Here is a 12,775-nt window from a genome sequence, read left to right on the forward strand (position 1 = left end):
AGCACTACAGCAGACCCACGGCTTACGCACGATTTACTTACGCAATTGCAGCTTTGCGCAGGTGGCAGGAAAATGAAAATAAATGGAGACAGGGAGGAGGGAACAGTCCAATATCTTGTGTAACCTTCCCATAGCATGGCAAGCAAGGTGGAGGGCTTGAAAAGCTCTTTCTGTACCAGGTTTTCCTGCCACAGAAAAAATTGAAGCCCTCCATCTTGCTTGCTGGGCTCTGGGAAGGTCACATAAAGCCTCTGTTTTTATATCTGTTGCAAGCTGCCCCCCAGAGTGGCTGGGGCAACCCAGTAGGATGGGTGGGGCATTACTACCAGTAGTAGTACTACTAGTACTAGTACTGTTTCGGGTGGCCCCACAAGATCTCGTGAGAACCTCCCACAGCCTTCCGGAGGCCTTGTGCAATGTTCCCAGGGGCCGTTCCTGCAGTTTTCCTGACTTCCCATGATATTGCCTTTGCATACGAGCCCCCTGAACACAACCCCCACCCCAGTTTAAAAATAATGAGTCTGATAGGAGTTGAACTTTAAAAATAATAATGCAGAAACAACCCCGCACTTTGGTTCCAGTGCATTACTGTAGTGTGTGGAATGCTCAATGTTTCTAGATTCCTATTCCTAAACAGATGAAAAAGAAAATTTAAAAACAGCTTTCTCTGCTAATAATGAGTGGTGCTGTCCCATCCTTTGTAACCCTCAGAAAGGGAGCTACGTTTACATTTCTGTACTATTTTACTTAACTGTGGAAGCCAGGTGACCGATAAGAAATCCATAATTGTTGGACAATGAGATAAGTAAGCAAACCTGCACACGTGTACTAAGTTTGGACCCCGTCCCCCAGTTTGAAAGTTTGGTTTTCTTGTAAGTAAAGGTGCAAATATAAATCTTTTAAGTATTGCAACATGTTCTTGAGTTCTTGAATGCTCTTCTTTTGGGGGGGGAGGGGGTGAAGGTGGGATTTCACTCAATGTTTTCTAGTACTGTAGCTGGAGGAAACCTTGTTGCCATTAAAAAACCCAAAAACGCAATGCTAGAGCTCATGTGTTAAATGTGAGAGCGCCAAGGTTCAATCTCCGTCATCTCCAGGTAGGGCAGGGAAAAGACACCTGCCTGATATGTTAGAAAGCCACTGCTAGTGCCCTGTAGATAATTTAGAATTCAACTCCCATTATCCTTGATGATTGGCCATTCTGGATGGTCTTGATGGGAGTTGTAGTCCAACTTCATATGAAGAACATCAAGTTGGGGAAGGCTGGTAGTGCAGGCAGCACTGCATGCACATACCAAAGCCTTACTTGGTATAAGGAATCTTCCTATATTTAGCAAATAGGTAACTTAGGTCTTGCCCAAGATGATGTAGGGTATTTTCACATGAGCGCCTTAAAACACAGCGAGATCATCCCCACCTCCACTGCGTTTCAAGCTGCGTTTGCACAGTGGGGCTCACATCAGAAAAGTGGGGAGGGGGGATATCTTCACCAGACACACATAACCATTTGGGTTGCTCCCCCCACCCCCACTCCCTACAAACTCTTGCCCATTAAGCTTTCATGTGCGCATGCGCGCTCATCTGTGCATGTGCGACGGCTGCTAGAATACGTTCACATTTTCCGGTTTTCTAGTCTGATTGAAACTGGTTTGAGCAAAAAATAATAATGCATCAAATAGCAGTGTTTGCCAAGAAACTATAGGATCGATATGGACTGTGGCTGACATCGTGTGAATACGAAATTGAAAACTAGCAGTAGACGTACGCTGGATGCAGAGCAAGCAGTAATGTGAACATGCCCATATTAAGCCTGAGTCAGCAAAAGGGCTTGATCCCAGGCACTACTGAAGCTGAAGTGTTGCCTATCAGAATTTGGTGCCCCAATACATCTTTGCAGGAAATCTCTCTCTCTCTCTCTCTCTCTCTCTCTCTCTCTCTCTCCTTTACCTCCCCTCTGTCTTCCTCCTCCCTCAACATGCGCCCAATTCCTACTCTCGCTCTTTCTCCCTCTACAGAAAGTTGGCGGAGGCATTCGGCAGTGGAAGCGGGTCTTCGCTGTCCTACGTGCACACTCGCTCTACTTATGCAAGGACCGGCGGGAGGCTGTGGCCATTGCCCCGCCCCCAGGTGAGGAGGAGCAGCCGCCAATCAGCGTCCGAGCGTGCCTGATAGACATCTCCTACAGTGACACCAAGAGGAAGCACGTCTTCCGGCTGACGACCGCTGACTTCTGTGAATGTCTCTTTCAGGCCGAGGATCGGGATGACATGCTGGCCTGGATTAAAGTCATCAGGGAGAGTAGCAAAGCCGAGGGCGAGGTGAGAACTGCCCTTGGCTGGCTCCTGGGCCACTGGCTTTTCCAAAACACCTCTATCGGCAGTCTCCTCTGTGCTTTCTCTCAGGTGTTTGCCCTTTTCCCCAAGGAAGAGGCCACCTGCAAATTCTCAAGCGTGCCTGGTCTTAGCACACACATTGCTGTGAGCATCCATGGATCTCCCATGGCATGTTGGGATCTGCTTGTGGCCTCCATCCAGGCTGTCTTCCAGAGAAGCAATATACACATAGAAAGGGGGGGGGGGACCTGTGTCCATTACCAGAGATTTCTTTGAAAATGCTGCTGTCTCAGCAGCTTCTACTGCTGAAGAGGCAAGCCACCATTCTATTTAAAAAGCAGCTTGCCTCTTTGTAAATCAGAAGTACACTGAAGAGAAGCCTCTGCCTGTGCATGCAGTTATTCTACATGAAGTTTCTTTGTATAGCAATCCCACAGCATGAATATGCACTAGTGTGAGGATGTATACACAGCAAGGTTTCTTCCCCCCTCCCCCCAAAAGTTTCAGCAGTCCCTAAGAATTTCATGCTAGTAAAAGCTTAAGGCTTGGGAGAGCTGAAAAGTCAGTTTGGTGGTTCAGCCACAAGAGCTGCTGGAAGGCGAAAAGCCTCAGCCCACGCTTGGATCTTGGCCTGTGCATAATTCTGAATTTAGGAGGCAGAGTGTGCTCTCAATTTTATGACCATGCAATTGTTCATCTCCATACTTGGGCTTCTTGACTTTGGGAGGCACAAAAGTTGCTTTGTCCAAAAATTGGGCCTGGCTGTCTTCTGCCCCCTTTGGCTGGAGGTGATAGGAAGGATAAACTATCCATATATGTAGGGAAAGAAAAGGTTCTGCCCTAATTATTATATATGCAGAACATCCCTTCACCCCTTGATTCCTGTTTGAACGTATGAGCTGTGCAGGCAATTAATTGGTTCAAACTCTGATTTGACCACTTTTTAGCCTGTCCCAGAATTTTGATAGAACTGAAAGGGGGAACCTTATTCAGCAGAGTAACGAGATACTGTTGAAACCTGTGTGGCTTTGAGCTGACAGTTAACCTTCTTTCTATATCTTTTCTCTCCCAATAATCTCCAGGACCCTGGGTTTGCAAGCCAAGCACTGATCAATAAGAAGCTAAATGATTACAGAAAAGTGAGGTAAATTTCTGACCATTCTTTCTTCTTTGCTTCTCCCCACCCCATTGTGTCAGTCTACGTCTAGTTCTTTCTAAACTATCTGGGCTGCACCACTTTAGATTGCTGTTGGGGACTCGTGATCAAGTCTCTATAGAACATCTTCCCCGCCCCCACACACATAGAAAGCAAGCTTGTGAACGAGAAGCTGGGCATACTAGTTTTCTAGATGGAGGGGTTGTGGGTTTTGTGGGGCAGGGGTATACAAAGGAACATCCTATTAGATTAGACACAATCTGCAATCAGACACAGGTTACCTTGGTCAGGCATGGCTAAACTTGTCCCTCCAGCTGTTTTGGGACTACAACTCCCATCATTCCTAGCTAACAGGACCAGTGGTCAGGGATGATGGGAATTGTAGTCCCAAAACAGCTGGAGGGACAAGTTTGGCCATGCCTGCCTCAGATAGTACTTTTGGGGCAGGTATCCCAGCCTGCTGGTTCACACATCCTATTTCTTCCCTTGTTAAGTGCAGGGCTAGGTTAAACTTAACATTTGCCAGAAAACTCCCTCTCAATTATATAGCAAATTGAAGCACGTGTTACCTCACTCAAGATGGTGCCACTTTCACTGGTTGGTGTGCAATACCTCCCCTCCTCTCCTCTTGGTTAGTTGACTTGCTGATAACAGAGTTAACCCTTAAGCTGCAAACTGAATGATCCCTACTGTTGCACTTCCAACACCCTGCTCTCATGGGCATAGCCGGGGAGGGGGCAGATGCCCCCCCTAAATAAATAAAAATCAATACAAATACTTAAGTAACTGAGGTTCTGCCCCTCTAACATAAAGCCTGCTCCCCAACATAAATCCCGGCTACGCCCATGCCTGCTCCATTCCTTCAAGCCTGCCTGCCTAGCTGTGGATATTGGAGTCCAGTGTGGATGTCAAGTGTGTCACACTCTTAGCTTGCATTTACAACTTCCACACCCTGCTGGTTCAATAATGGCGCCTCTCATCAGTAGCCTTTTGTCTCTCTGATTGACTTGGATCAGTCTCTTTAGTCACCCCTGCAGTTTAGCACCTTATTCTTCCCAGAAATGGATGTCCGTAGACAAGATAAAAACCAGCATCATGAATCCTTCCTGCAGCTGTTAATATTTGCTTCCATAAAATTATAGTACAGGTGCAGCTTCCAGTCTGTTATCTAGGGCAGCTCCATGCAGAGTGATAGTAGAGTAGTCTAGCATTAGGGTGAGATACAATATGAAAGGTGAATTATGTGTACAGTAGTACCTTGGTTGTCAAACATAATCCGTTCGGGGAGTTTCCTGCACTCAATTGGAAGCCGCGGAAGCCGTGTCGGATGTTTGGCTTCCAAAAAACATTCGCAAAGCAGAACACTTCCGGGTTTGCAGTGTTCAAGAGCCAATTTGTTTGGGAGCCAAGACGTTTGAGAACCAAGGTACCACTGTATAAGTTTGCCATCATAAAGAAAGCTTTGAAAATTCTCTCTTGATGGCAAAGACCAGTGGCAAAGAGTTGATGGCAAAGACCAGTGTTTTATATGTTTGAAGTTGAGGCCTTGAGTTGATACATTGCATGTTCCTTTCCCCTTACAGCTCCTCTGGGACCAAACCAGACTCCTCCCCAAAAGGTCCTCGTGTGCCGGGGGTGAAGTCAGAATTGCAGAAGCAACTAGGAGCAGGGCCACCCCGTTCCCCACGGCAGGATACCATCACGCTAAGAGGTATGAGAGCCTTGAGTGCATCTCTGTCTGAGTCTTTGTGAGCAACAGGGTGAGAAGACACTCTGTGTACTTTGCACCTTAATATCCAGAGGGAGCACACAAATCTGTGAATAGTGCCTAATTTTTTTAATCAACAGCTTCAGGGGCTCAGATTTTCCTAGATGTTCTGCTCTCTGAGGTCCTGCTGCCTCATTCGAGCTGCAGCAGCAACTGTTTAATTTATCCCTCTATCATTCTACATTAACATGTCCTCAAAGCTGCTTATATTTGTTTTTAAGGAGCAATATAGGATGGCAGGGGTTGCTGGTCAGAAGCCAGAGTGACTTATTGGATATAATATAGGATCTCTGGGAGGCTTGGGTTCAAATCATATCTCAGCCAATGACGTGCTGGCTGAGTTGGGTTATGTATGTATGTACAGTGGTACCTTGGTTTACAAACAGTCTGGTTTGCATATGTTTTGGATTACAAACATGTCAAACCCAGAAGTGCGTGTCCCGGTTTGCAAACTTTTTTGGGATTGCAACCCATTTTTTTTTCTATTATGAACAAATTTTTTTTGGAGGCCCCATTGGCGAAAGCGTGCCTTGGGTTACAACCTGTTTTGGTTTACAAACGGATCTCCAGAACGGATTATGGTTGTAAACCAAGGTACCACTGTATTTAAGTGCCATCAATATACAGTCATACCTCAGAAGTCAAATGCCTTGTGAGTCGAACGTTTTGGCCCCCGACAAACCTGGAAGTGAGTATTAGGGTTTGCAAATGTTCTTTGGAGCCTCCTGCAGCCAATTGGAAGCTGCGCTTTGGTATCTGAATGTTTCGGAAGTCAAATGGACTTCCAGAATGGATTCCATTTGACTTTCGAGATACGACTGTAAATGGCTCTGTACAAAATTATTTAAATTTTCTAGTTTTCTTCTGCCTCAGTTCCCTACCTGGAAGTTACTTGTGTGTGTCTCCATTAGCCAGGCTTGTCACTGTCAGGCTAGCTTTTCACGTGCACAATTATCATTTTTTTAATGTGAGAGAGTAGAAAGGAAGGAAGGAAGGGTCAGCCACCTGACAATGACATCACAACGACCCATTTTCATATGCTGGCATTATTTGAAATCAAACCATGCTGACAAAGGTGTGGCTTTGCTGGTACCAGTTACCAGCTGATCAGTGGTGCTTGCAAACCCCCACTTTTGTCACTTTTGTCATCTTTACCTGCAGCACACCTGATGCTCAGGTGTATGGCAGGTGGATAAAATGGTCTGATGGGCCAAATGAGGAAGAGGACTGATGGGCCTGATTATGCCTGCAGACCTGTGGTACCCCCATCACTGCTTTAGGCAAGCCGCTGGGTGATAATTTTTCGTCTGATTTTGGCCTGTTATGTTTCTCAGCCAGTGAACTTGCTTTTGTTCTTCTTTCCCCCTGCCCAGATGACAGTGCCCACCAGAAAGCTCCTTGGGGTATCAACATAATGAAGAAAAACAAGAAGCCTGCTCCAAGGGCCTTTGGCGTGAGACTAGAAGACTGCCAACCTGCCCCTGACAACAAGGTAGACCCTTGCATTTTCCTGCATGTGCAAACCTAGTGCATTACATTGTAAGAAACCCATCTTTTCATGCTGCAGCACCTACACTTTGGAAGTCCCTTCCTGTTGAAGGCAGGCAGGTGCTGGACTTGTCGCTGCAGCCTTAAAACATTTTTGTTTAGGAAAGCCTGTCCAGACACAAAGATGTGCTGCTACAATCAAGCAGAATATGCATTTTGTTAACTAAATAAATATTAGAGAGGAAGCACCTTGAGCTTTCCTAAGGGCCAAAACCCAGTTAAAATCTCTGGTAGGCTACCTTCCCCAATAATAACCTGTCAGTCCAAGCTGCCTTTGTGCGCTTCCTGCTTGCAGCCTAGTCACAGACAACTATGTGTTTGCTTTAGATAGCAAGTACCTGCAAGCATGCAAGTGGAGTCACCACATGCAACGGAAAAAGGTGTGTTGTGGGGAGTTGAAAGTGAGGAGGAAGTTGAGACCTATTAGCCTGGTGGAAAGAGAATAATTTCCCAGACATGGTCTACAGCAGGTGTAGTCAACCTTTTTATACCTATCACTACTAATGCATCTTTCTTGATGGTAAAATTTCCTTACCGCCCACCAGTGCTCGGTGGAAGGAGGATTCAGCTTGTGCCGTAGAACCCCCTACCGCCCACCTAGAATCCTGAAACACCCACTAGTGAGACCAGGTTGACAGTCTCTGATCGACAGAGTTCCAGTTGAGGGGGGTGGATGCTAAATGCCAGTGTGGTGCAGTTGGTAAGAGTGTCAGACTAAAGCCTGGAAGATTGGGGTGCTGTTCCCCACTCAGCCATGAGACTCACTGGTGACCTTGGGCCAGTTACTGTCTCTCAATCTAACTTACCTCACAGGTTGGTCTGAAGGTAACCTTGAGAAGAGGTGAGATATGTTGTTGGCATCTGTCTGTCTTGAGAGACAATGGCGTGCACCTCTGGGGGTGAAGTCAAACCTCTGCGTTAGATGCACCGAAGTGACCTTCCTGGGGTGCAAGCCTGGGCAATGTGTAAGGAGACCCTGGGCTGCCCAGACAATAAGACTCCCCTCTCAGCCTCACAGTTCTCCTCCAAAGGAAAGCACAGTAATATGTTTGGCACCTGCTTGGCTGCAGGAGTTGCTGGAAGGAGGCATACAAGGCACCACCCAAGCACCTAAGGGACTCCACTCCAGATTTGTGTAGGGCAGCGGTTCTCAACCTGTGGGTCCCCAGATGTTGTTGGACTACAACTCCCATCATCCCTGAGCTCTGGCCTTGCTAGCTGGGGTGATGGGAGTTGTAGTTCAACAACATCTGGGGACCCACAGGTTGAGAAAGACTGGTGTAGGGTTTACTTCTTAGCCTTTTCTTCTCCTGAAGATATCTCACAAGGCAGCAGAGGTTTTCCTTCTCCTAGATTAGCTACCTTCCCAGGTTGATGAGCTTCACCTGCCCCTAAAGGGGGGATATAAATGTACTAAATAAGTAAAGCAATACAACACATTCCTGTTCAGGGAATGTGCAACATGCTGCTTAGAGGAGCATCTCGGCTTAATTGTGATACATGCCTTTCCTGTGTTTTCGGAAGTGTAGGGACTTACTCTCGAATCTCATGCCCAGTTAAAACGCAGTGCCCAAGTTGTTGATGTCCATATTCCAACAGTCGCCAGAAATAAATTGAAGTTCAGACTATGTGGATTTGGCTGCAGGCAAAGTTTGACGTTCCATAAATTTATATGACATCCTTGCAGGGGATATGTATTGGCCATGTGCATGTTTTGGGACTGGCCAGCTATTTAAGGCCCTTTAGACCGGGTGTGGCACCTTGTCTGGCACCAGCCCATTTGCTTCTGCAGCTTTAAATGCCGCCGCCACACTGCACTCGTGCTTTTGACTTGTGAAGGTTTCTGAGACTGCCGCCAGCCTCACCTCCGCACTTCACTTTCTGCAGAAAGTCCCCCTGATTGTGGAAGCCTGCTGCAAGGTGGTGGAAGACAAAGGCTTGGAATACATGGGCATCTACCGCGTCCCTGGGAACAACGCTGTGGTCTCCAGCCTCCAGGAGCAGCTCAACAAAGGGTCTGCAGAAATCAATCTGCAGGAAGAGGTGAGAGCAGGACCACTCTGCCCCTCCCTGGCTCCTGCCAGTCTCCCCATTTCCCCTCTTCGCTACTGTTGAAAACTCAGCGTACAGTATGCTGCTGCCACCTAGCTGCCACTTAGCTGTACTATAGGCAGTGCCCACGCATATTTGCAGAAGGCTGTACCTGTTGCACACCGAACGCTGGGCCAGTTCACAAGCCTTGTTTGGGCTTCTGACTCGTAGAAGCAAAAAAGTGGCAGCAAAGAAACTAAGCTAAAAATCAGGAACTCTCCAAGTCAAATCATGCCTCAGCCATGAAACCACTAGCTGTACTTTGGCGAGCTTGCCTCCCCCCTCCTGCCATCTAGTGTTATAATGTAATGATTACAGCCTCCTTTTTCTGCTAAATCACCTGTTTTCTGGAGACAATAAATCACTGATGGAAATCTAAGGTGGTCCCTTGGCCATTTCTTGCCAGCACGGCTACACGATTTACGATAGTGTTGATGTTTCTCCTGTTCTTCTGGGATCTGGTCTCTTGCCTAGAGTAAAAATCTTGTTGAGATTAGAAGTGTGATTTTGAAACATCCCAAACTTTAAAATTACTTCTTTCTCTCTCCGTGTGTGGCCAGAGGTGGCAAGACTTGAACGTCATCAGCAGTCTCTTGAAGTCGTTCTTCCGGAAACTCCCGGAACCACTGTTTACAGATGGTGAGTGACTCTGGCTTAGCATTTAAGATAGCGTAAATCTACATTTTCTCTTTCAAACGGATGGGCAAGTGGAAAGGCAAAATGCTCGGATGGTTGGGATTGTGGGGTGGGCCACGTTTTTGGTGCATTGGATGCGGGTGGGAAGGTCTGACTATGTGTCTGCCTTCTGGGTCTAAACCTAGGCGCTCCCCTCTTTCAGCAAATGAAATTGGTCTTGGCAGTGCAGGGGCAGACGTGGATTGCGAGAGAGGAAAGAGGAGCTTAAGTGCCCGGAGAAAGGACTGGGGCCTCTGGCTGGGCAAGTGACTATATAATAGCAAAGCTCTCAGGAAGGCCTTTTGAATTAATTTCAGGTTTTTGGAAGGGAGGTATTTCCCCAACAATGCTCTTTCTTGTCTTCAGTGCCTTAAGCTTGCCCCTATTTCTTTTCCATCATGAGCAAAATGCTTGCCTTTAAATGAGCAGGGTTGTCCCTAACAGTGGAAGGAAAAAGCCATCAAGTCAGCCGTCCCGCAAAACCCCTATCATGCAGGAGCAGGAGCGCATTTGAGTGCTCACCTGGTAGGTTTAGGTGACAAGGGTTTGCAGGCAGGCCGAGTGAGCAGGAGCCAGCAGAGGAAGAGATGAGGCAGAAAGCTGTTGGAGGAGGGATGGAGCTCTCCATCCTCCCACTGCCAGTTCAGTGGCAGGACACCTGCCTTGTGTGCAGAAGGCCCCAGGCTCAATCCTCAGCATCTCCAGGTAGGGCTGGGAGAGGCTCCTGTGCAAAGTCTGGGAGAGCTGCTGCCGGTCACTGTAGATGATGCTGAGCCAGATGGACCGGTTGCTGTAGAACAGGGCTTCCCAAACTTGGGTCTCCAGCTGTTTCCCATCATGCCTGACCACTGTTCCTGCTAGCTAGGGATTATGGGAGCTGTAGTCCCCCTGCTCAGATCAACCCATTGCAAGCCTCTAAATTAATTTTTCCTCTAAGCAAAGGGGCAGCTGTGTGTTCTTGGTTTTCCCTTCCAGCCAGACTAGATTATTGTAATGCACTATATGTGGGGTTGCTGTTGAAGACTGTCCAGAAGTTTCAGTTGTTCAGCAATGTAGCAGCCAGACCTTTGTCAGGCATTCTCAGATCAGAGCATATAACTCCAGGCTTTGATCTCCTTTGGGAGCCTTGCGACTCCTTTGGGCTTCCTGTTTGCTTTCAGACTCAATTCAAAATGCTTTGGAGCAGCTTTGGAGCAGGTTACTTTAAGGAGTGCTTGCTCTCATAGAGGCCTACCTGGGAATTGAGATCAGGGTCAGAGGTCTTGCGCTCAGTGCCATTGGTCTGCCCAGGTAAACTGCCACCTTATCACCTTGCGCGGGACTCCCATTTCCTCTGACCAGACAGTGCCTAACAATCACAGATGAATTTCTTCTTTTTTACAAGATAAGTACAATGACTTTATTGAAGCCAACCGGATTGAAGATGCCAGCGAAAGGATGAAGACCTTGCGCAAACTGGTACGCAATTTGGGGAGGGGAAGTTGTCCTCTGTGAGTGGATGCTTTTTTCTTTGCAATGCAGTGGGGAAACACAAACACATTTCCTCTCCGCCTTGTTGTAACAAAGCTTTTGAGAGGGCAAGTTGTAGATCATCCGTGCCGCAGGTCCCTGGCATTTCCAGGTAGACCTTGGGAAGGACCTCTAACCGAGTCCTTGGAGAGCACTGGCCAATTGATGTAGATCTGGGGAGGCTCAAGGGCTTCATGGAAAGTTGGTCAGACCTCTCAGACCTGGTTGCCAGTGGCAGAGGTGACCAATGCACACTTACGCATGCACACACACTTATCACACATAGAGCACATGAACACAACACATACAGCAAACAAACCTGCACTCAAACTAACCACATACATACAGACATATGGCACTGCCCACCCCCCGCTATACAGTTATGCAGCCATACATAGGCATTCTTTCTCTCTCATACACAAGCCCCTATCACTTTGTGATGGCGGATGGCAGGAGATTTCATGCCCCCTCGTGGTCTTCAAGGAATGATACCTGAAGTTCAAGAGGCAGCGTTTTCACACCCACTGCAGTGCTGGGGGGTGGGAGGAGACTTGCCACTCTGGGTTCACCAACCCTAATGTAGACTATACTGAGCTAGGCAGCTCAGTGGTCTGACTCAATATGAAACCACTTCCTGTGTTCCCGTTATGCTAAAGTGGTGGCGGCATGAGTCAGTCTTCAGCTGAAATTAAAAACTTAATATTGGTGTGGATAACAGACGGGTTAAAGCATGTTCTCTACAGCAGTTATGTGTTGGGTCTCTAGGTAGAAAGCTGGATGCGGCAGGGAGAGAGAGAAATTGCCAGCATGGGAATGGAGAAAAGAGGAAGCCTTAAATGAAACATGTTAACACCCAGCAAATTTCAAGTCAGAGGATACTCCAAGAGCATCTATAAAACAGACAATTTACTTAACTGCCAAGCCAGTTATAAAAACACTTATGTCTTTAACACATTGAATGGCATCCAAGTCAACAGTGAAGCACGAAATTATTCTTAATTCTGGAAAAACCAGTATGCAGAAATGATTTCTCTCTTTAAGAACACCGATTTCATTACACAAAGCAGAGCAAATTATGTAGCACTCCTCTCCAAACACACTTCATCCCTTGGCATAGGAAGTTCATTATTTAAACATAGTTTTAAACAATTAAAAAAATTGTTTAAACAATTTAAAAAATCCTCCCTTTATAATCTTAAGCGTTCTCTTGCCCCATTTTACATTTCATAAAACAAACCAACAGAATCGCTCTTAAGGGTTTGTTTTTTTAAAAAAATACTTTCTTAACCCTAAAGGCAATTCTTCATGATGTCTGCTAAAGTAACCTCTAAAACAAAGGCCACAGGCAGCTTATATAGTCCTGAGTACAAACCAAAAGCCTCTTAATGCCATTTACGGAGGACTAAAGGGGGGTGGGCGGGGAGGACTGGCTGAATGAGCCTTATATTTGCATGCTGACTATGTAAAATAATTACCTTGAACCAGTGAAGAGGGAAAAACACGTAGGAAATAAGTACATAGGGAAAGTGTAAGATGTAATTAACTCCATATTGACAAATCCTGTAACGAGCCCCGTTCATGCTTGTAACTTACTCTTTTGCTGCACGTAGAATCAGAGAACTGTAGAGTTGGAAGGGACCACAAGGGTCAATCTAGTCCATTCCTGCGGTGCAGGAATCTTTTGCCCAACATGGG

At 46.7% G+C, this 12,775-nt stretch overlaps 1 protein-coding gene across 5 annotated transcripts in view; it reads left to right on the forward strand.

The window, feature by feature from the left end:
- Positions 1 to 12,775, forward strand: part of ARHGAP23 (Rho GTPase activating protein 23) — a 168,730-nt gene that overhangs the window by 134,777 nt on the left and 21,178 nt on the right. For all 5 annotated transcript variants that reach the window (XM_083408473.1, XM_083408471.1, XM_083408472.1 and 2 more), the window contains 7 exons: positions 2,016 to 2,318; positions 3,416 to 3,477; positions 5,073 to 5,200; positions 6,631 to 6,749; positions 8,693 to 8,848; positions 9,457 to 9,535; positions 10,956 to 11,029. In XM_083408473.1, the coding sequence (XP_083264599.1) occupies positions 2,016 to 2,318; positions 3,416 to 3,477; positions 5,073 to 5,200; positions 6,631 to 6,749; positions 8,693 to 8,848; positions 9,457 to 9,535; positions 10,956 to 11,029 (921 nt within the window). The remainder of the gene's footprint in view (positions 1 to 2,015; positions 2,319 to 3,415; positions 3,478 to 5,072; positions 5,201 to 6,630; positions 6,750 to 8,692; positions 8,849 to 9,456; positions 9,536 to 10,955; positions 11,030 to 12,775) is intronic.

The sequence above is a fragment of the Podarcis tiliguerta genome (genome assembly GCF_965153285.1).
Source record: "Podarcis tiliguerta genome assembly, chromosome: 13".
NCBI classification, from domain to species: domain Eukaryota; kingdom Metazoa; phylum Chordata; class Lepidosauria; order Squamata; family Lacertidae; genus Podarcis; species Podarcis tiliguerta.